Source organism: Actinia tenebrosa, unplaced genomic scaffold (genome assembly GCF_029948245.1).
Source record: "Actinia tenebrosa isolate PJP-AT-01 unplaced genomic scaffold, QUT_ActTen_1.0 PGA_scaffold15__27_contigs__length_11533743, whole genome shotgun sequence".
Classification (NCBI taxonomy): Eukaryota; Metazoa; Cnidaria; class Anthozoa; order Actiniaria; family Actiniidae; genus Actinia; species Actinia tenebrosa.
Window position 1 is genome coordinate 8293402 of NW_028292575.1, and position 22501 is coordinate 8315902.

The following is a 22501-nucleotide window of genomic DNA, read 5'->3' on the forward strand; positions in this document are numbered from 1 at the left end:
TCAGTGTTGTGCTGTTTTACTGTCATATAAAACTGATCCATTCTATCTGTGGTGTACTTACCTGCAAGCCACGTGGAGGGGTGTGTCCAGCGAATCAGATGTAACACCTGCAGCAGTCAGTGTTGTGCTGTTTTACTGTCATATAAAACTGATCTACTCTATCTGTGGTGTACTTACCTGCAAGCCACGTGGAGGGGTATGTCCAACGAATCAGATGTAACACCTGCATTAGTCAGTGTTGTGCTGTTTTACTGTCATATAAAACTGATCTACTCTATTGTGGTGTACATACCTGCAAGCCACGTGGAGGGGTGTGTCCAACGAATCAGATGTAACACCTGCATTAGTCAGCGTTGTGCTGTTTTACTGTCATATAAAACTGATCTACTCTATCTGTGGTGTACTTACCTGCAAGCCACGTGGAGGGGTGTGTCCAACGAATCAGATGTAATTCCTGCTGCAGCTTTGTTTTTGGTCATGAACAAATGAATATTCTGAAAGAACCAATTCAGAATTAGTCTACCCGGCTCAGGTAAGGAACATTCTTTAATACAAAATCTCTTACATATCAATGCATTTCATCGGCCAAGATTGTCGTGCCGTTCTACTCCCTCGATTTTTAGCAAAATCGAATCAAATCTCATTTACATGTGGAAAGAAACGGAAAAGCAAGCGCCCTAACATAAGTACTAGATTATGTTGCCCGCAGATCACAAGATAAATAATGTTTGAAATATTATACTTAGTGATTTAAAATTCTTATTTCTAAATCTAAAATGGTTTCTTGTGGGTTCCCTGTTTTTGCCACAGGTTGCCCAAGTCCGTACCTGTAGATGTCCTCCCATCGCTGCCTGATGAATTGGAGCGAATCCATTCTTGTCTTTCTCAGAGATGAGATACGATGCTGCAGGACTCTGAAAAAAGAGAGGGAAATTTATACGACGACGTGAAGATTATGGAAGAATTACGTTTACACGCGCGATATTTGCAGTGCGATTGTCGCGCGACAATCGCAGTTATTTGGTTTTAACTTCAAATCGCTCGTGTAAACAGTCTTTGATTATTGTGGCGATCTTACTTTGAGTATAGCATCGATAGTATTATCGTGTCCTACAGCACTATGCAGTACAGACTTCATTGCCAGGTTCTTTGCTGTAATGTTGGCGCCACGCTTTATCAAGAGCTCCACAGTCTCTGTCGCTCCACTTGACGCTGCCATAAAGAGCGGGGTTCGGCGTGCTTTGTCTGGAAGATCAACTGAAGCACCCTAAAAGATACAACGAAATCAAATATTTGATTATGGTGGAGAATAAAGTGGAGAAGGTTGGGGAGAAGGTTGGGGAGAAGGTTGGGGAGAAGGTTGGGGAGAAGATAGACCTCCACGCCTTGGGTGTAATGTTTTCCCATTTGAGACCACGTGTCATTCTCTTGAGAATACGATTTTTGTTTTTATATGTATCCATAACTATATGCCTTCTCTTGCACAACGGCTAAACAAAGAAATAATGCTCCAGGGAATAACACGTTGTCTGAAAACATTGCGCCCAAACCAAGGAGTTTTGTTGGGGAGAAGGTTGGGGACAACCCTTAAAGACCCCGCTACACGCAACGATTTTTAGTGCAATTTGTTTTACGAGGAAATTTTTCGGCAGATTGCATGAGCATTCTACTTGTGCATCATACACTTGCGCTACTGGTATTTTTCCAGAAGAGGTAATAAAATCTCCTACTTTCTGCAACCATTTTCTTAAAATTTTCTTCTACGACATAGGAACTTGTGACTTGTCACGCAACACAACACAAGTTCTAACCAATCAGAAAGCGAGAATCACAATAATTTGGCTTTCAAGTACATCCAAATACAAATAATATCAAGGCACGCTTTTTTCTGATATGTTTTCCCTCCCATTACATCCAGCTTTTATATCATGATTGTTTCAAAATATGCATATGCAACTTGCATTAGTATTTTTCGCGATAATACTCTTCTATCACCTGCTGAGAGAAGTTGCTCGAAAAATCGTACTATGCAATGCAAGAGGACCTTGAAGTAACAGTATACTACCAGTAATATATCCAATCATTCGCTTCCCATCGCGCGATACAAGTTGCAACAGAACTCGGCCTTTTAACACTCTCGTGTCACCTGCTGAGACAAGTTTCTCGAAAAATCGTGCTAAGCAATGTATATTATCAGTAATATATCCAATCATCTTCTCATTTCAGGACAACGTATCATTTCTTTCGTCACTGAAGCATTTCGTTTTTTGATATGAATCGTTCTAGCTGCCCTTCGAAACGAAACGACCGAAAAAACAACTGAAAGTGTGTGAACATTTTGAGTCTTTGACGAAAAACTCTAGGAAGAAATGGATGAGGGGGTGAGGTAGCGAGAGCATGTGGGGGGATTACAGTGTAGTCAATAACTACGCCAAACTAAGTCAACGAATAGTCACGTGCTGATATCACTGCGAATCAATTCAGCCAAAGATCACTTGGGGAAGGCTCTGCCTGTGGATGGCAAACAAATTTTAAACTACTTCGTATCTTGAAATCGAAAGCATGCCACTAGGGAAAAAATAGCATTTTGAAAAATTTTTTTGATCAAAACGTATTTTAAAATAGAGTAGTCCGCATTTTTCTTGTCAGGCAGCAACAGTCACGTGATCATGTCCTGTGAGCAAGCGTCATTCTCTAGCGATTGTAATTTCATGCGCCACAAAGAAACAAAGAAATGAATACTCTAGGGAATGACAAGTGGTTTGTAATGGGAAAAAATTTCCCGTGTTCAAATTGGGTCTATTTCTCACCTGATCAAGGAGAAATTCAACAATGTCTCTTTGGTTGTTAGTGGCCGCGCGATGAAGGCCAGACATACCTCCCTTGTCAATCAAACAAATGCGGCAGATTGCAGGGTCTTGTTTCGTCAGCAGGCGCACCATCTCCACAGGACCTTGAGAACATGCAAGATGGAACGCTGTTGTCTTGTCAGTTCTCTAATAAAAGAAATTGCGGTTATTGTATTATATTAATCTAAAATTTCTTCAACAAAATTTTTTGTTCAGTTTCGTTTTAACTCAGTTGTAAGTTAGAGCAAGCTTTTGCAAATATCGGCCAATGAATGTCAAAATGGGGGAAAATCAATATTACTAAAGTCAGCAAAAAATAAGATATAAGGTTTCTTCATACTTTGAAGTTATTAGATATCATATAATATTAACTCCTGTGCACTTAGTTTTGCAAAATAGCTTTTTGTTCGCAAGAAATTTGAATGTTTATGAAAACAGGCAAATATGCTAATTTCATGACGACTCTTAAGTTGAGATGAATCACCGATCTCGTGCACAAAATACAATCAATACGTTACCTTTCTAACCTAATAAACTATCTATATGCGTCACAACGCTTTTCAGACATGTAGCTGTAACGAAGAATTTCTGGAAGAATTATTTGCAAGACACAGTACTAGTTTTCTTGAGCTTAAAAGTTTACTCAAAACAAGTGAGAATTTTACCATGGCAGATACAACGAAAAAGCGAGATTTTCCCTGTATGTGATTTGACGATGATATTGTTCAAGATTATGAAAAACATTCATAGGTAAATGTGCTTTTAAGCTTCTACAATCGACCAAATATACCTAATTATCATATGATCCCTATTCGCCCGGGCGCGCGCTCTTAGAAAAACCTTCGGGAAAATGGCGTGAGCAGGGCCGTACGGCTTTGAGAGATCAGGGCCGTACGGATGCGTACGGCCCTGCTCGAATCCGCGCGCTTTCTCTTTTTAAGCTTTTATTTACTATTTCTTTCTTTCTTTTATTTTATTATTTTTCTTTTCGTGAGGGTCATATGATAAAATGCTTATTGACTGAGTTAGGAAACAAAGAGACAGGACGTGATTGGTTGGTACATGTGACTAACAGAGGTCAACAGGAATTAAACTGTAGAAATCTGACGCCGAAGCATCCTGGCCGTATTCTTGTATATGCGCATGTCACAGAAAGTGTCAAGTTCTATTGTTGGGTCGCACTCAGCACTTAAGCCAAAACAAAAATTTGATCGCCAAATTTTCTCCAAAGTTTTGGTCTTTACACCGGAAATGACATTTTTTTGATCTTTCTTCTTGATGTGTTTGTGGTCGCACTGACGTTTGCAAACTTGGCAATGTAACAGTTTATTAAAGCAGTGCCAAGCAATGAACTCTTTATTTCGAGCGATTTTTTATAAACATATTTCCAACAATGCGTACAGTCGAAGCACTAGCGATAACTATAAGCCTTTTCTACCTTTTTTATTTTCAAATTCAAACTCAACTTCAACAAGCAATTTGTTTTGCAATTTTGTCTTGTTATATGCAAAGGAGAAGTCTTGTTCGTCGAAGATTACACCACTGCAATCCATACGCCTGGAGAGCTCCTAGTCCAAAGTACGACTTAACAAGGATACAATTAACGTTCTAATGAATTCCGCTCTAGTTGATCAGATATCAGGGTTCTGTTTTCCTGTAAGATGACAAGCGATGATAGTTCCCGCTGTGATTTCTTTTGTTTAGAGAAATTTTGACCAAAAAGTCCAGTTTCTACCCTGTTCGACGGCGCCTTTGATATTTTGGTCAGTTGGCAGAGTTTTGATGGACGGTCAAATTTATAGTCTCCCCCACAGCCGCTTTCAGTGTCGTCACGCAACGCTTTCTACTCAGGGGAGAAAGCGTTGCGTGACGACACTGGAAGCGGCTGTGGGGGAGACTATCAAATTTACGGTCGCACTAGAAATGAACTTGTGATGACAGGTTTGGTCGTATTAAGACACCAAATCCTATCAAACTTTGCCTAGTGCAATAGCTCAATTACTGGTAAGTTTATTTTTGAGAGCGCCTGCGGTTCACATGACCTCGAGTGAAGCTGTGCAAAGCCACATCTAACCATTGAAACATGAATTCGAACAACTATTCAAGAGATAATACGTGCAAGATAAAATAGCAGTACCACGACAACATTGTACTCCCCCCCCCCCCCCCCCGGGGATTTGTGCCGTCCATTCCGCCTCAAATGGCAGTACCACAACAATGATTACTAATTCTTCAAGTGATTCACGTATGCCTTCTCCTGAAGACTCGGAAACATCCACGCGATAACAATGTCATGTAAATTACATTGCGTAGGGATTGTTTAATCGCAGTGCGACCTCAATATATGTAAATTTGTATTTGATTTAAGTGCGAAATTTTTTTCATAATCTTGAACAAAATCATCTTGACATCACATACAGTGAAAATCTCAGTCGCTTTTCCGTTGTATCGGCTATGTACTAATGGTAAAATTCTCACTTGTTTTGAGGTTACTTTTAAGTTCAAGAAAACTGTTTTGCAAATAATTATTCAAGAAATTCTTCGTTACAGCTACCTGTCTGAAAGTCAAGTATTGATTGTACTTTGTACACGAGATCGTTGATTCTTCTCTATTTCAGAGTCGTCAAATTGTCAAAGTCGTAAGATTTCATCCGAACAAAAAATAATTTTGCAAAACTAAGTGCACAGGGGTTAATATTATATGATAGGTACGATGGCCGAGAAGGGACTTCAGACTTCAGACTTCCTTTTCGGCCATATTGATTGATTTCTTTACAAAGTAAATACGAAATGACACGTGGTTTGAGTGACCATAAGTCTGAAGTCTGAAGTCCCTTCAGGGCTTATAAATTCATTTAGAATAATTATTTAGCAATAAAATATTAAACATCGATGGAAACTATTGTAGTAAAAGGATAAAAACCCTCATTTCTACCTTTTCGGCCATATTGATTGATTTCTGTACAAAGTAAATATGAAATGACACGTGGTTTGAGTGACCATATTAAGTCTGAAGTTTGAAGTCTGAAGTCCGAAGTATGAAGTATGAAGTCTGAAGTCTGAAGTCTCTTCTCGGCCATCATAGATAGAGTACAATTTAACTTCAAAGTATGAATAAATCGATTTTTTGACTGTTGCCACGAAATTTCGAATAATTTGTCTGGCTTTTACAGACAGCCGCTCTTAAACGCTCTATTATGTCACGTGAATGTAATCAACCATGTGACAATGATTACGTAATGTCCAAAGTATATATTTTGACTGGCAAGGCTTTGGAACTCGATTCAAAACCAACCAACCAACCATGGCTGAAGACATCGCTGACAAAGGATTTATCTCTCGATGGAGGAAGGTAATAATCTTATTTCTGAGCGGAGCTATGTTGGTTTCGTTTGGCGTTGTGCTCAAAGTGATTGTCAACAAGATATTCAAGTCCGAATTAAAGTCACAACTGGTGATAAGTCCAGACAACAGTTCGCTCCGATACCGAGAATGGAAATTTCCAACAGTGCCTATTCATATAGAATTCTATCTGTTTGACATTATAAATGAACTTGAAGTAAGACAAGGTGGGCTGCCATGTGTAAAGCAGAGGGGACCATATTCCTACAGGGAATTCTTAGACAAGAAAAACATCACCTTCGATAGCGAAAGGACTAAAGTATCTTATAATGAGGAAAAAACCTATGTCTTTGATAAGGAACTTTCTTGTCCAAGCTGTGATCCTTTCAAAGACAATATCACTACTATAAATATTCCATATGTGATTCTAAGTGTAGTTGCTCAAGGTTATCCCTGGATAGCTAAATTTGCCATCAATCTGCTACTTGAGACAATGAACGAAGATTTGATAATGAGGAGAAGTGTTCAACAAATAATATGGGGATATAATGATACTATTTTCACGGAGTTTGAAAAACTGAAGGAGAAATTTAAGATTTCTTTCATCCCAGATGTTTCTCCTCTGATGAACTTACAGCCGAATAAATCATTTGATGGGGAAGTGACGGTGAACACGGGGAAGGATAATTTGAAATTGGTGGCCACGTGGGAAAGATGGAAAAACAAAGCAGACGTTGGATTGTGGAAAACCAAGTACGCTAACATGTTCAATGGAAGCGACGGAACTCAATTCAATCCAGGGATAACCAAAAGTGATCTGCTGTACTTTTTCTCATCAAATTTATGTCGTTCAATATATTTGAATTTCGATCTCCAACACTCTATCGAGGGAATAGATGTCTATAGATTCACTACGCCGCCTTCATTGTTCGAAAATGAAACTTCTAATCCAGATAACAAGGCATTTTGTCTACATCGTTGCTACCCGAACGGTATTCTAGCAGGAAACAGAGACTGCAAGCCTAGTTCTATCGAGTCTCCCATTGTCATTTCTACACCTCATTTTCTCCTGGGCGATCCGTATTTAAGACAACAGGTCCAAGGTCTTTCTCCAAACAAAGATAAACATGGTCTCTTCCTATCGATAGAGCCCATGACTGGCATTCCTTTGCAAGCTCTGATACGCTTACAAATCAATCTTCATATCCAACAAGTCGATTACATTACTGGAACCAAAAACATTCGCGAATCTTATGTACCAGTAATGTATTTCAGTAACAATGCTACAGTAGATCATAGCACGGCTAAAATGCTTCTTGACGACCTTATTATTCCACTTAGGGTTTGTTTCTATGTAGAAATAGGACTATTTTGTCTTGGAAGTCTGTTAATTTTAATTGGTGGTGTTTTGTTGATCAAACGGATCAGGAGGTCGAAAAAACCCATCTGCGTCAAAATCAATGATGTTAACGATAGAAACGGCTATAATTCTGAATCAGACCCGCTGATTCCTAAATCATAAGATCATCTTGTGCAACGTTTTAATTCCAATTTATCGCGATTCAAAATATACAGAATTCCAGTTGATGTACTGTTGATGTGTGGGTCAACATGTTGGTATTGCAGTTAATCCTGTTTTAAAATATTTTTATTAAACCCAACTCTGTATCAAGGAAAGGATTTGAGGTTTTGGACGGTAGAGATAAATTGAAAACTGAAGAATTATGGCAATTTAAACAAAAAGCGGCCGTCAGATTTCACGGCTGAGATTTTTATAACAATAATTGCTAAAATTTATATAGCGCTCGTACTATACAATAGTCAAGAGCACTTAATAATAATATTATATACAGTCAATAAAAATAGGAAAAAAATATTTTAAAGACATTTTTCAAGATTGAAATATAGGTAAAAATGAATAAATAAAATAAAGATAACAATAATAATAATTAGGTGCAGTTATGTGGTAAATAGAATAGAAACGTTTTGAGTCTGTTTTTAAAGAGTTCAACATTGTCTCTGCCCGGTTGTACGAAGACTGGATAGCGCTATCCGGTGAATAAGTCCTTATCCAGTGGATAAGTCGATACTGTCATTCACTGATAAGATTTATCCGTTGGATAGCGCTATCCGGGCTTCGTACAACCGGGCCAGACAAAGCGTTCCAGACTTTCGAAGCAGCTACAGAGAAGGCACGATCACCGAAAGATTTACATCGTGTTTGAATAGGTTTAAGTAACAGTTGGTTGTTTCTCTCCCTAGTGAATAGCGACTTTCAGGCTGGACAACAAGTAGATCTTATAAGTATGGTGGAGCCAAGTACATAATGCGATGCTTGACTGGACAAGTAAAAGATAATGATGGCATTTTAAAAGTATTTCCTCGAAGAACAAAAAAAAAAAAACAAAACAGAACTAGACAACGTATTCACATGTATTCAAGAAGAAGTCTAATTGGTAAGAACAAAACACAAAAGAAAGTACACATTAACTGACAAGAAGCTTAAGCAAATTTCAAACATGGCTGGCTTTTGAATTAGTTGACAACAACTTGAAGTATTTGTGAATGAAACCGTTCATTTTAGCACTCATTAATCAGAAAACTGATCCCAAGAACTAATAAAGAGATGGAAAATATTGGAAAGAGATTTTTGACTGTAATAATAGAAACGGAAAGCTATACAAATTATAGAAAAAGTTTACTGAGCTTATAAGTTAAGACATCAAGTCAATATGAATGAAAACAAAGCCGACGGTTGACCGTCGTTTTCAGTAAAGTTTTCATGAGTCTATTGAGTCATAGAAAACTCGACCTCGTAGTCTAATTGTTAAATATGAAGGATATATAGGTAATTGAATTAGCGGTGTTGGTCGTGAAAAAAATGTAAATGTTAAAAGTAAAGGTTTATGTATATAGAACGAAAAGTTGATATGACCCTGGATATCCCATATAACTATGGCCACGTCCAAACATATCCGTATATTAATTGAAAACGGATTTGTTTCATTGCAAGTATCCCGCGAATACTGACCACACCGAAAACATACACGACTGGACGCATCGTTCACCTTGATTAACCTTCAAGTGTACAAAGAGAGGACTCTGGCTGATCGAAGTTGACAGTCCAGTCTATTAAGGTCAAAACTGACAACCACCTGATTGCAGACTAAATATTTTTCGGCATCAATGATCTTTTGTATGCAAGACGCATATTGTTATTTTATTATCCTAGTGCGCTGGCTGTATTGACCCCTATTGGGCTACTGAATTAATTAATACCCACTCCCACTGTTTTCATCACGCAATTAGTGGCCGGTCACACTAGCCATTTAGATCGATCTAAAGACAAACGGGCAAAGTGGGCCAAAGCGAGCCGCGATCGGTACGAAATCGATCGTCTCGGATCTAAAGTAGCTCGATGTAAAGTAGCTCGCATGTAAGTGTGAACATAATTAAGTGTGAAATGAAATTTAGGCAAAGTTAGACTCCATCTGTGTAGCAGCGAATAGTCGTTTGTTGTCTGCCCTCTGTCCACCTACATACGTTAAACACACGCTATCACAGTCACACGCTATTCTGGTGATTACGCTAAGCTATTTGCTGTGATTACCGCGATATCGATCAACGCTATTTATTGCTAATGGGTCAACTCGATCGCACGCTATCCATGTGATCACGCTAGCTTGATATTCAATTCGGCCAACTATCGTTTGCATTCACTATCGCTAGCCTCTGGCAACCACGCTAAACGCTATATTTGTTTTTTTCCGCCCTCCCTCCATACGGTAGGTATGTATAGGTAAGTATTCCACTGACCAGGGCCGGGTTGTTCAAAGCTGGATTAGCGCTAATCCAGGATTAACTCTATAAGTCTTATTAAGAGTTAACCAAGGATTAGCACTAATCGGGCTTTGAACAACTGGGCCCAGACCGTCAGTGTGACAGGTGCACGGTGAGTCGTGTCAGGGTTGCCATGGTTACCGCGATTTAATGTGCCAGACCCCTTGATATAAATAATCCGAAGATAAAACCATGTGCGAGTGTGCGCATTGACAGTGGGTCCACAGTGCTAGAAACATCCCACATGAAACATCAGCAGTTCATTTCGTCATATAAATAGTGAAAGTAGTCTATACTTTATAAGAGCTTTGTGCTTCAGTTTTAGTGTCGTGTAACGTTCGTAAGCAGATGACGTAAGTCGATCGATAAACGTTTAATTATCTAACATCTTAGTAAGTGAGCGAGTGAGCGAGTGGACGAGAGAGTGTGTGATTTTGAATCTATCCAAACTAGATCTATCCAAACTAGTGTGAACGAGCCCCTATTCTCTGCAGGTTTAATAATTAAATTTAAAGTAGCAGATCTTTTTCGCTAAATGACGTGCTCGATTAGTAGCAAGTTCGTTCATGATGAAAAATACATAAAATATTCTTCGATTGCACGTTACGTCATCGCGGCCATGTTGGTGCCATTTAACAAAAGATTTCTCATTAGCATCCATTGTTAACGGCACCACAATGGCCGCCATGTTTTTGTCTTTTGCCTCTCTTGGGAATGCTTGCAACCCATCAATACAGTCCTTTGACTAAACGTTGTCGTTTGATCGGCTTCATCCCTACGCGCGTAGAACGAAAAGGATCATGGGGATAATTAATTCACATTTACTAGCTACCGCATATGTTATCTAACACGTCTTGAGCAAGTTGTATTGGACTGGAAATACTAAATTTTTGGCTCTTATCCCCCGAAAGTAACCTATTTCGAAGCTACTATCTGTAGCCGGTGATAACTCGTGTGAACAGCGCTCAAGCAGATAGTCTTTTAGCGCCCGCACGTTGTCGATCTTTGGGACATCCTTGATGGAATATGATGTCAAACGGCTCTTGTTTTCCTTGCGTAAAACGCGAAGACAATTGTGCATTTTGCTCTCCATTGTGCGATTGTCACCGACTGATAGAGAACAATTAATTATTCATGTTAGTTTACCCGTTATCCTTTTCGTTCTAGGCGCGTAGGGATGATCCGATCAACAACAACGTTTAGTCAAAGGACAGTATATTAGAGAAGATGCTTACAAACCACCTTTCAGATAGACTTTTCGTAAGTTTGGGCGTAATGTTTACCCATTTTAGACCACGTGTCATCCCCAAGAGCATAATTCCTTTGTTTTAACGGTTGTGCATGAAAAGACAAATGAATATTGTTTACTATCAATCACGTGACTTTTTGGAGTTGACTGGGGGGCAAACAAACGGTTGACTGAGGGGCAACTAGCGGATGTTAAGTCAAAACAACATATCAAAATAAGTCCTCAAACTATTGTATTTGATTATTTTCACGACATCAAACCAGAAAACAAGAGATCAAAACGATCTCCAGGATTCTACAAGCCATCAAAAAAGAGCTGTTAGCGGAAGTGACGTCTATTGATAGTAACCTATTGGATACAACTCAAAGAAAGAATCTTATTGATGGGTTGCAAGCATTCCTAAGAGAGTTAAAAGACAAAAGCATGGCGGCCATTGTGGTGCCGTTAACAATGGATGCTAATAACAAATCTTTTGTTAAATGACACCAACGCTAATAATGCTTATAGGGTGTCTGTCTATAGTGACTATACGTTATCATGCATGCAAACAGAAAACATTTTCATGTCTGAGATATTTGAGAACAAAATCCAGAATTACACTTCAAGAAGTGGGGATACCGAGCAGTCCCCCGGCAGGTTCTATCCTTATCCCTTACCCCCGTCCCCTGCCCCCCCCCCCCCCCCCCACCCCTACGTGCATAATGTTGCGCGACGTAACCCGTCATGGTTTACCATACCTTTGGTTCTCGCACTCTTGCTCCGTTGCTTAGACACAATTCGACAATCTAGGAGGAAGAACATTAGAAACTTCAGTGAAAAAGTAGACGCGAAAAACGAAGTGAATGTGTAAGACTGATATGGTAAGGTGAGAGATCTTTGGATCTAATCTACGATTGTGTGGCATCATGTGTCTGGTCAAACACTTAACCTTGTGGATATCAATGTTTAGGTTGCTTCGAAAGAGGTTTGTCGAACAGGACACAAGTAGGTCTCGAAGTCAAAACATTTTCGGTAACTAAACTAAACATGCTGGACTATTACGATCATATAAAACTTGGACGGATGGATGGATGGACGGATGGACGGATGGATGGATGAATAAATGAATGGGTGTATGGATGGATAGGTGGGTGGGTGGATGGATGGGTGAATGAATAGATAAATGCTTGGATGGACGGATGGACGGATGGACGGATGGACGGATGGACGGATGGACGGATAAGGGCATGGATCGATGAATGGAAGAAGGAATGAAATGATAAATGACCTAACCAGATGAATAAACAAATGGAGAAAGGAAAGAAGAAAGAAATAAGATGAACAAATAGAATTTTTCTTACATCGGTAATACCGCTGTCCACAGCCATGTGGAGAAGAGTGCTTCCTTCGGAGTCCGCATTGTAGAGAAGCGATTCTGCACTACCAAGCTTTGATTTGACTGAAAAGAATCCAACCATAGTCTAAAGCTCTTTCAATGAAAGAGTTTCTTGCGAAGATCAAAAAGACTTACCAAACTATTTATTGCGAAGGTAGAAAAAAGACTGGAATATCATAATGTAAAATGGAAACCTTTAATATCATTGATGACTACAGATTCTGTTTAGCGTTCCTTCCTTTGCATTACGCATTACCTCCCCCCCCCCCCCCCCCCGGTATTTTATGTTTTTATTTGTTTTTGTTTTGTTTTTTGCTTTTGTAATTTCACTATTTATTCAACTATCTGTTTGTACTTGTAACTTTAGTATTTAATAAAAATAAAAAAAATAAAAAATAGTCTAAAGCTGAACTTTGTAAACACCTGGCCTCGACTGCATGAAGCCTGGATAGCGCTATCCAACGGATAAATGTTTATCCAGTGGATAAGTCGATGCACTGGATAAGATTTATCCATCGGATAGTGCTATTCACCCTTCGTACAAAACTATTACGTGACACTTCGTAGCGGGGTACTTACCTATTTTAAACAAGTAAGCAGCGGTATTTTTGGCTCCTTTTTCGACCGCGTGACCCAACGGTGTCATTTGGTCCTCATCCTTACAATCTATCGATGCGTTGTGTTCAACCTTAATAATAATTGGATAACCATTAACTCAAGACAGACAAACAAACAGACAGACAGACAGACAGACAGACAGACAGACAGACAGACAGACGGACGGACGGACGGACGGACGGACGAACGGACGGACGGACGGACGGACGGACGGACGGACGGACGGACGGACGGACGGACGGACGGACGGACGAACGGACAGACGGAAGGAACGACGGACGGACGGACGGACAGCAAGTTAATGCAGTGAATTCAGGGGAGTGGGAAAGGAAGACAGACAGACTAGACACCGAAGTACTTGGACTGATGTTTGTTTGCGTTCTTTCCCCAGAAGATTAACAGACGTTTACTCAGACGTTTTACTTACCAACACTTTGCTAATGGCAAGTCTGTCCATACCACAAGCAATATGCAAAGGCGAACACAGTCCTCTTCCTTCAGCACTGACGTTACATCGTTCTTGGGTGAGTAAACACTGATGGCAGAATGAAAGATAAACACAATATTTATAAATATATAGTGTGGCAGTGGCAGTGGCAGTGGTAGTGGCAGTGGTGGTGGTGGTGGTAGTGGTAGTGGTAGTGGTAGTGGTAGGGGTAGTGGTAGGGGTAGTGGTAGTGGTAGTGGCAGTGGCAGTGGTAGTGGCAGTGGTAGTGGCAGTAGTGGTGGCAGTGGCAGTGGTGGTGGCAGTGGCAGTGGTGGTGGCAGTGGCAGTGGCAGTGGCAGTAGCAGTGGCAGTGCAGTAGCAGTGGCAGTGGCAGTGCAGTGACAGTGGCAGTGGCAGTGGTGGAGGTAGCGGTAGTGGTAGTGGTAGTGGTAGTGGTAGTGGCAGTGGCAGTGACAGTGGTGGTGGTGGTGGTGGCGGTAGAGGTTGTGGTAGTGGTAGTGTTAGTGGTGTAGTGGTAGTCAGTGGTATTGCTACCAACCTTGACAGAAGGCTCGTCACCAGCTCTCACGGCAGCGTGCAAAGGTGTATCACCACGTTGGTCTTGAAGAGTGACGTCAGCGCCTCGACCAAGTAACAACTCAACAATATTGTGATGCTTGCCCGAGGTGGCATGGTGAAGAGGTGATTTGCCATACTCATCACGGTAGTTGATGTCTAGAATTTGACCACAGGGAGCCCATTAAAGATAAGAGTAATAAAACCAAAAATAATCAAGCAAATCTTTTATAAATTTAGCACATTTTGGCTTTAATTAAGCAATAATCTGCTACACATCGGAATGAAGAAGTACAAAAAGGGATTACTTGTTAGTATAATTTTAGGCTTGAATATAAAGTTTCTCGCGCTGTGATTGGTCGAGCGACCATTGGTTCTGAGACAATAATCACTGCTCGAGCGGTGATTATGAGGTTTTCCAAAGTTTGCCGGAGCAGGAAGTAAATATACTAAAACGTTTTTTTATTCTGAATCTTATCTTTTCTCTGATATTCAAGCCATATTATACTAAAACAATTATTCACTTCAGACTCGGTGAATATGGAGAATATTCCCCAATATTCACTTCATCTTCGGCAAATAGTTGTTAAATATTACCTTTATCTAAGGCGGGCTTCCTGCGTTTACAAAGCAGCGCGAGCAATTTTGAACAAGAGAAGGAAAGGTTTATTAATGTTTGCCTTTTCAAACCCCATTATCTCATATTTTGCATTACAATTTAATCTGGGCAAAAAGTCGAGTCCATATAATGTATAAAATGCCTTAGTTACCCGAGTATTTTCCGACGGATGTCCGAACTTATCATCGCCATCAATCTATCTATATATATATCCCCGCAGTGTCTTACCAACTCCTTTATCAAGTAGTTTCTCTACTCCTTCTTTATCGCCAGTATAGGCCGCAGAGCATAGCTGCTCTTGTTTGGTGCCTTGTTTCTGAAAACAAACACCGAGATCACGGCCTCACTATTTTTAGTCCATGTTCACTCCCTCTCCCCTTTTATAGTTCTTAACACTCTTTTCCATCATCTTCCTCTTTTCGTCTTCTTTATTTCAGCCTCTGATTTCCTCTCTATCCAGTTTCCACCCTCTTTTCTTTCCTTTCCTCTTCTACCCTCCCCCTTCCCTCTTTGTCTGTCTAAAAAGTGAGCTATACACCTACTTTGATTTCTTGCGGCTTTTCTTCTACTTTTTCTTCTGCATCATCTTCATCCTGAAAATCCTTCTCTTTGTTCGCATCATTCACAATCACAAGAGGAACATCTTTTTCCTTCTTCTTCTTGGTATCCTTTTTACCCATTCTATCCAGTTCCCAATTAGCTCTGGAGAAGTGCTGAAAAAATTTAAATTTAATAAACTAGTGTCCAAAACTATTCAGCAGCTATTCCCTTTTTCTTTTTCTTTTTTCTTTTTCCTTTTTTTTTTCTTTTTTTTTTTTTTTCTTTTTTTTTGTTTTTGTTTTTGTTTCAGTGTTTGTTTTATAATTTAGTACACAATACTTATACAGGTGAAGGTCGTCCAAAAAGAGAAAAGTAATCTGGCTAAATTCCATCCCCCCCTCGAATCAACCAGTGTTTTTTTTTGGCTGTCCCCCCGCCATACCCAGAAAGAAGTGTAAGTTTGGATATCTTCTTAATAGAATAGGTAAATTCATAAACATGAAATGTGAATATTTAATTTTTCTGGATGGTCCCCCCTTTCGTCAAGGCCCTTTTTTTGCCTTGCCCCCCTTAGAAGCCTAAATTTTTCGGATACCCCCCCCCCCCCCACTTCAATTCCACCAGCCCCCCTCCCAGCTAAAAAAATGATTGGTGAGTCCCTTATGGCCAGTTCCAATAGAGTAAAGGCATATAACCTGTGAAATACAAAATGTCAGTCAACGTGTAATAGTCAAATAGACACACACACACAAAATTAAAGAATTAGGGCCTAACAATGTGTATTAGCTTTTACAAGTAAAAATATACACTCAATTGAAGAATCGTTGTCGGGGTCAGAAACATAGAACATAAAAGCTGAGACTGAAATGGCACATGGGAAATGACATAATTATATTATAATGTATTCATTTGTGCCATCCATTCCCCATTTTCCATACATTGGTTCACTGGTCAAACACAAAGAGCTCAAGCGAGGCGCCAAGGTACTTTCGAAGGATTATTCAAATTTGAAACTTGCAACCTCGACTGAATGCTTTGTATTTGACCACAGGCAGCCCAAACAAGGTTCCTGTGTATGGTTTATAAGGGAATGTATGGGAGTTATGATAAAGTTACGAAAATAAAATGTTTCACTAAATAATTTGCTTCAAAACTTGTTGCAGTCGTTGCTTTTACTTTGTTCAGTCTTCTGGCGAAGTTTCAGCGCGATTTGAGGCCGTTTAGTGGGTTTTTTCAAAATCCGCTCTTCTCTACCTAAATAATTATTTTATTTCGTAACTTTATCATAACTCCGATACATTCCCTTATAAACCATACACAGGAACCTTGTTTGGGCTGCCTGTGGTTTGACCAGTGAACCGATGTATGGCAAATGGTGAATGCGGTCGGTTTAGTACGAAAGCCGAGAAGGGACTTCAGACTTCAAAGATAATAATTTCAGAGATAACGATTTCAGAGATAATAATTTCAGAGATAACGATTTTAGAGATAATAATTTCAGAGATAACGATTTCAGAGATAATAATTTCAGAGATAACGATTTCAGAGATGATAATTTCAGAGATAACGATTTTAGAGATGATAATTTCAGAGATAACGATTTTAGAGATGATAATTTCAGAGATAATAATTTCAGAGATAATAATTTCAGAGATAATAATTTTAGAGATAATAATTTCAGAGATAATAATTTTAGAGATAATAATTTTAGAGATGATAATTTCAGAGATAATAATTTCAGAGATAACGATTTCAGAGATGATAATTTCAGAGATAACGATTTTAGAGATAATAATTTCAGAGATAACGATTTCAGAGATAATAATTTCAGAGATAACGATTTCAGAGATAATAATTTCAGAGATAACGATTTTAGAGATAATAATTTCAGAGATAACGATTTCAGAGATAATAATTTCAGAGATAACGATTTCAGAGATGATAATTTCAGAGATAACGATTTTAGAGATGATAATTTCAGAGATAACGATTTTAGAGATGATAATTTCAGAGATAATAATTTCAGAGATAACGATTTCAGAGATGATAATTTCAGAGATAACGATTTTAGAGATGATAATTTCAGAGATAACGATTTTAGAGATGATAATTTCAGAGATAACGATTTCAGAGATGATAATTTCAGAGATAACGATTTTAGAGATGATAATTTAAGAGATAATAATTTTAGAGATGATAATTTCAGAGATAACGATTTTAGAGATAATAATTTCAGAGATAACGATTTCAGAGATAATAATTTCAGAGATAACGATTTCAGAGATGATAATTTCAGAGATAACGATTTTAGAGATGATAATTTCAGAGATAACGATGTTAGAGATGATAATTTCAGAGATAATAATTTCAGAGATAACGATTTCAGAGATGATAATTTCAGAGATAACGATTTTAGAGATGATAATTTCAGAGATAACGATTTTAGAGATAATAATTTAGAGATAATAATTTCAGAGATAATAATTTTAGAGATAATAATTTCAGAGATAATAATTTCAGAGATAATAATTTCAGAGATAACGATTTCAGAGATGATAATTTCAGAGATAACGATTTTAGAGATGATAATTTCAGAGATAACGATTTTAGAGATGGTAATTTCAGAGATAATATTTCAAGATAATAATTTCAGAGATAATAATTTTAGAGATAATAATTTCAGAGATAATAATTTTAGAGATAATATTTTAGAGATTATAATTTCAGAGATAATAATTTCAGAGATAACGATTTCAGAGATAATAATTTCAGAGATAACGATTTCAGAGATAAGAATTTCAGAGATAACGATTTCAGAGATAATAATTTCAGAGATAACGATTTCAGAGATAATAATTGCAGAGATAACGATTTTAGAGATAATAATTTCAAGATAACGATTTCAGAGATAATAATTTCAGAGATAACGATTTCAGAGATGATAATTTCAGAGATAACGATTTTTAAGAGATGATAATTTCAGAGATAATTATTTTAGAGATTATAATTTCAGAGATAATAATTTCAGAGATAATAATTTCAGAGATAATAATTTTAGAGATAATAATTTCAGAGATAATAATTTTAGAGATAATAATTTTAGAGATGATAATTTCAGAGATAACGATTTCAGATATAATAATTTCAGAGATAACGATTTCAGAGATGAATAATTTCAGAGATAACGATTTTAGAGATGATAATTTCAGAGATAAACGATAACGATTTTTAGAGATGATAATTTCAGAGATAACGATTTTCAGAGATAATAATTTCAGAGATAACGATTTCAGAGATAATAATTTCAGAGATAATAATTTCAGAGATAACGATTTCAGAGATAATAATTCAGAGATAATTTTCAGAGATAACGATTTTAGAGATAATAATTTCAGAGATAACGATTTCAGAGATAATAATTTCAGAGATAACGATTCAGAGATGATAATTTCAGAGATAACGATTTCAGAGATGATAATTTTTCAGAGATAACGATTTTAGAGATAATAATTTCAGAGATAACGATTTCAGAGATGATAATTTCAGAGATAACGATTTTTAGAGATGATAATTTCAGAGATAACGATTTCAGAGATGATTTTAGATAATATTTCAGAGATACGATTTCAGAGATAATAATTTCAGAGATAATAATTTCGAGATTTTAGAGATGATAATTTCAGAGATAATAATTTCGATTTTAGAGATAATAATTTCAGAGATAACGATTTTCGAGATAATAATTCAGAGATATAGTTTTCAGAGATAAATTTTTCAGAGATAATAATTTCAGAGATAACGATTTCAGAGATGATAATTTCAGAGTAATTTTAGAGAGATAAAATTTCAGAGATTTTTAGAGATGAGATAATAATTTCAGAGATATAATTTCAGAGATAATAATTTTCAGAGAGATAATAATTTCAGAGATAATATTTCGAGATAACGATTTCAAGAGATGATAATATTCGAGATAACGATTTTAGAGATATAATTCAGAGATAAGATTTAGAATGTAATTCAGAGATAATAATTTCAGAGATAATAATTTCAGAGATAATAATTTAGAGATAATATTTCCAGAGATAATAATTTTAGAGATAATAATTTTAGAGAGTGATAATTTCAGAGATAATAATTTCAGAGGATAACGATTTAGAGATAATTAGAGAGATAATTTCAGAGATAACGATTTCAGAGATAATAATTTCACAGATAGATAATAATTCAGAGATAACGAGTTTTAGAGCTGATAATTTCAGAGATAACGATTTTAGAGATAATAATTTCAGAGGATAACGATTTTAGAGATGCTAATTTCAGAGATAACGATTTGAGAGATGATTAATTCAGAGGATAACGATTTCAGAGATTAATTAAGAATTTCAGAGATGATAATTTCAGAGATAAACGATTTAGAGATGATAATTTCAGCGATAACAGATTTCCGAGGATAATAATTTCGGAGATAATAAGTTTCAGAGATAACGATTTTAGAGATGATAATTTCAGAGATACCGATTTAGAGATAATTAATTTCAGAGGGATAACGATTTTAGAGGATGATTAATTTCAGACGAACGATTTCAGAGATAATAATTTCAGAGATAACGATTTTCAGAGATAATAATTTCAGAGATAACGATTTTAGAGATGATAATTTCAGAGATAATAATTTCAGAGATAATAATTTCAGAGATAATAATTTTAGAGATAATAATTTCAGAGATAATAATTTTAGAGATAATAATTTCAGAGATGATAATTTCAGAGATAACGATTTTAGAGATGATAATTTCAGAGATAACGATTTCAGAGATGATAATTTCAGAGATAACGATTTTAGAGATAATAATTTCAGAGATAATAATTTTAGAGATAATAATTTCAGAGATAACGATTTCAGAGATAATAATTTCAGAGATAACGATTTTAGAGATGATAATTTCAGAGATAACGATTTCAGAGATAATAATTTCAGAGATAACGATTTTAGAGATGATAATTTCAGAGATAACGATTTCAGAGATGATAATTTCAGAGATAACGATTTTAGAGATAATAATTTCAGAGATAATAATTTTAGAGATAATAATTTCAGAGATAATAATTTCAGAGATAATAATTTCAGAGATAATAATTTCAGAGATAATAATTTTAGAGATAATAATTTCAGAGATAACGATTTCAGAGATAACGATTTTAGAGATGATAATTTCAGAGATAACGATTTCAGAGATAATAATTTCACAGATAATAATTTCAGAGATAACGATTTTAGAGATAATAATTTCAGAGATAACGATTTCAGAGATAACGATTTTAGAGATGATAATTTCAGAGATAACGATTTCAGAGATAATAATTTCACAGATAATAATTTCAGAGATAACGATTTTAGAGATGATAATTTCAGAGATAACGATTTTAGAGATAATAATTTCAGAGATAACGATTTTAGAGATAATAATTTCAGAGATAACGATTTGAGAGATGATAATTTCAGAGATAACGATTTCAGAGATAATAATTTCAGAGATGATAATTTCAGAGATAACGATTTTAGAGATGATAATTTCAGAGATAACGATTTCAGAGATAATAATTTCGGAGATAATAATTTCAGAGATAACGATTTTAGAGATGATAATTTCAGAGATAACGATTTTAGAGATAATAATTTCAGAGATAACGATTTTAGAGATGATAATTTCAGAGATAACGATTTCAGAGATAATAATTTCAGAGATAACGATTTCAGAGATAATAATTTCAGAGATAACGATTTCAGAGATGATAATTTCAGAGATAACGATTTCAGAGATAATAATTTCAGAGATAACGATTTCAGAGATGATAATTTCAGAGATAACGATTTCAGAGATGATAATTTCAGAGATAACGATTTGAGAGATGATAATTTCAGAGATAACGATTTCAGAGATAATAATTTCAGAGATAACGATTTTAGAGATAATAATTTCAGAGATAACGATTTCAGAGATAATAATTTCAGAGATAACGATTTCAGAGATAATAATTTCAGAGATAACGATTTTAGAGATGATAATTTCAGAGATAACGATTTCAGAGATAATAATTTCAGAGATAACGATTTTAGAGATGATAATTTCAGAGATAACGATTTTAGAGATGATAATTTCAGAGATAACGATTTCAGAGATGATAATTTCAGAGATAACGATTTTAGAGATGATAATTTCAGAGATAACGATTTTAGAGATGATAATTTCAGAGATAACGATTTCAGAGATAATAATTTCAGAGATAACGATTTTAGAGATGATAATTTCAGAGATAACGATTTCAGAGATAATAATTTCAGAGATAATGATTTTAGAGATGATAATTTCAGAGATAACGATTTTAGAGATGATAATTTCGGAGATAACGATTTTAGAGATGATAATTTCAGAGATAACGATTTTAGAGATAATAATTTCAGAGATAACGATTTCAGAGATAATAATTTCAGAGATAACGATTTTAGAGATGATAATTTCAGAGATAACGATTTCAGAGATAATAATTTCAGAGATAACGATTTCAGAGATAATAATTTCAGAGATAACGATTTCAGAGATAATAATTTCAGAGATAACGATTTCAGAGTTAATAATTTCAGAGATAACGATTTCAGAGATAACAATTTCAGAGATAATAATTTCAGAGATAACGATTTTAGAGATAATAATTTCAGAGATAACGATTTCAGAGATGATAATTTCAGAGTTAATAATTTCAGAGTTAATAATTTCCGAGATAACGATTTCAGAGTTAATAATTTCAGAGATAATAATTTCAGAGTTAATAATTTCAGAGATAATAATTTCAGAGTTAATAATTTCAGAGATAATAATTTCAGAGTGAATAATTTCAGAGATAATAATTTCAGAGTGAATAATTTCAGAGTTAATAATTTCAGAGTGAATAATTTCAGAGATAATAATTTCAGAGATAACGATTTCAGAGATGATAATTTCAGAGTTAATAATTTCAGAGATAATAATTTCAGAGATAACGATTTCAGAGATAATAATTTCAG

At 36.1% G+C, this 22501-nt stretch overlaps 2 protein-coding genes across 2 annotated transcripts in view; one reads left to right on the plus strand and one right to left on the minus strand.

Moving 5' to 3' along the window:
- The window catches only part of LOC116302382 (transient receptor potential cation channel subfamily A member 1), a 38955-nt gene that overhangs the window by 10901 nt on the left and 5553 nt on the right, over positions 1–22501 (minus strand). Inside the window, exons 2-12 of the mRNA XM_031711661.2 lie at positions 15438–15608; positions 15124–15211; positions 14260–14435; positions 13701–13808; positions 13235–13343; positions 12621–12718; positions 12018–12065; positions 2811–2996; positions 1079–1267; positions 828–914; positions 409–494 (exon numbers count right to left, since the gene is read on the minus strand). Coding sequence (XP_031567521.1) covers positions 409–494; positions 828–914; positions 1079–1267; positions 2811–2996; positions 12018–12065; positions 12621–12718; positions 13235–13343; positions 13701–13808; positions 14260–14435; positions 15124–15211; positions 15438–15575 — 1313 coding nt within the window. The 5' untranslated portion in view covers positions 15576–15608. The remainder of the gene's footprint in view (positions 1–408; positions 495–827; positions 915–1078; positions 1268–2810; positions 2997–12017; positions 12066–12620; positions 12719–13234; positions 13344–13700; positions 13809–14259; positions 14436–15123; positions 15212–15437; positions 15609–22501) is intronic.
- LOC116302383 (lysosome membrane protein 2-like) lies at positions 6108–8140 on the plus strand. The gene has a single exon (XM_031711664.2). The coding sequence runs from the start codon at positions 6154–6156 to the stop codon at positions 7711–7713; it is 1560 nt and encodes a 519-aa protein (XP_031567524.2). The 5' UTR covers positions 6108–6153; the 3' UTR covers positions 7714–8140.

Coding starts and splice junctions, on each gene's coding strand:
- LOC116302383 (XM_031711664.2), top strand. CDS start 6,154: ATGGCTGAAGACATCGCTGACAAAGGATTTATCTCTCGATGGAGGAAG.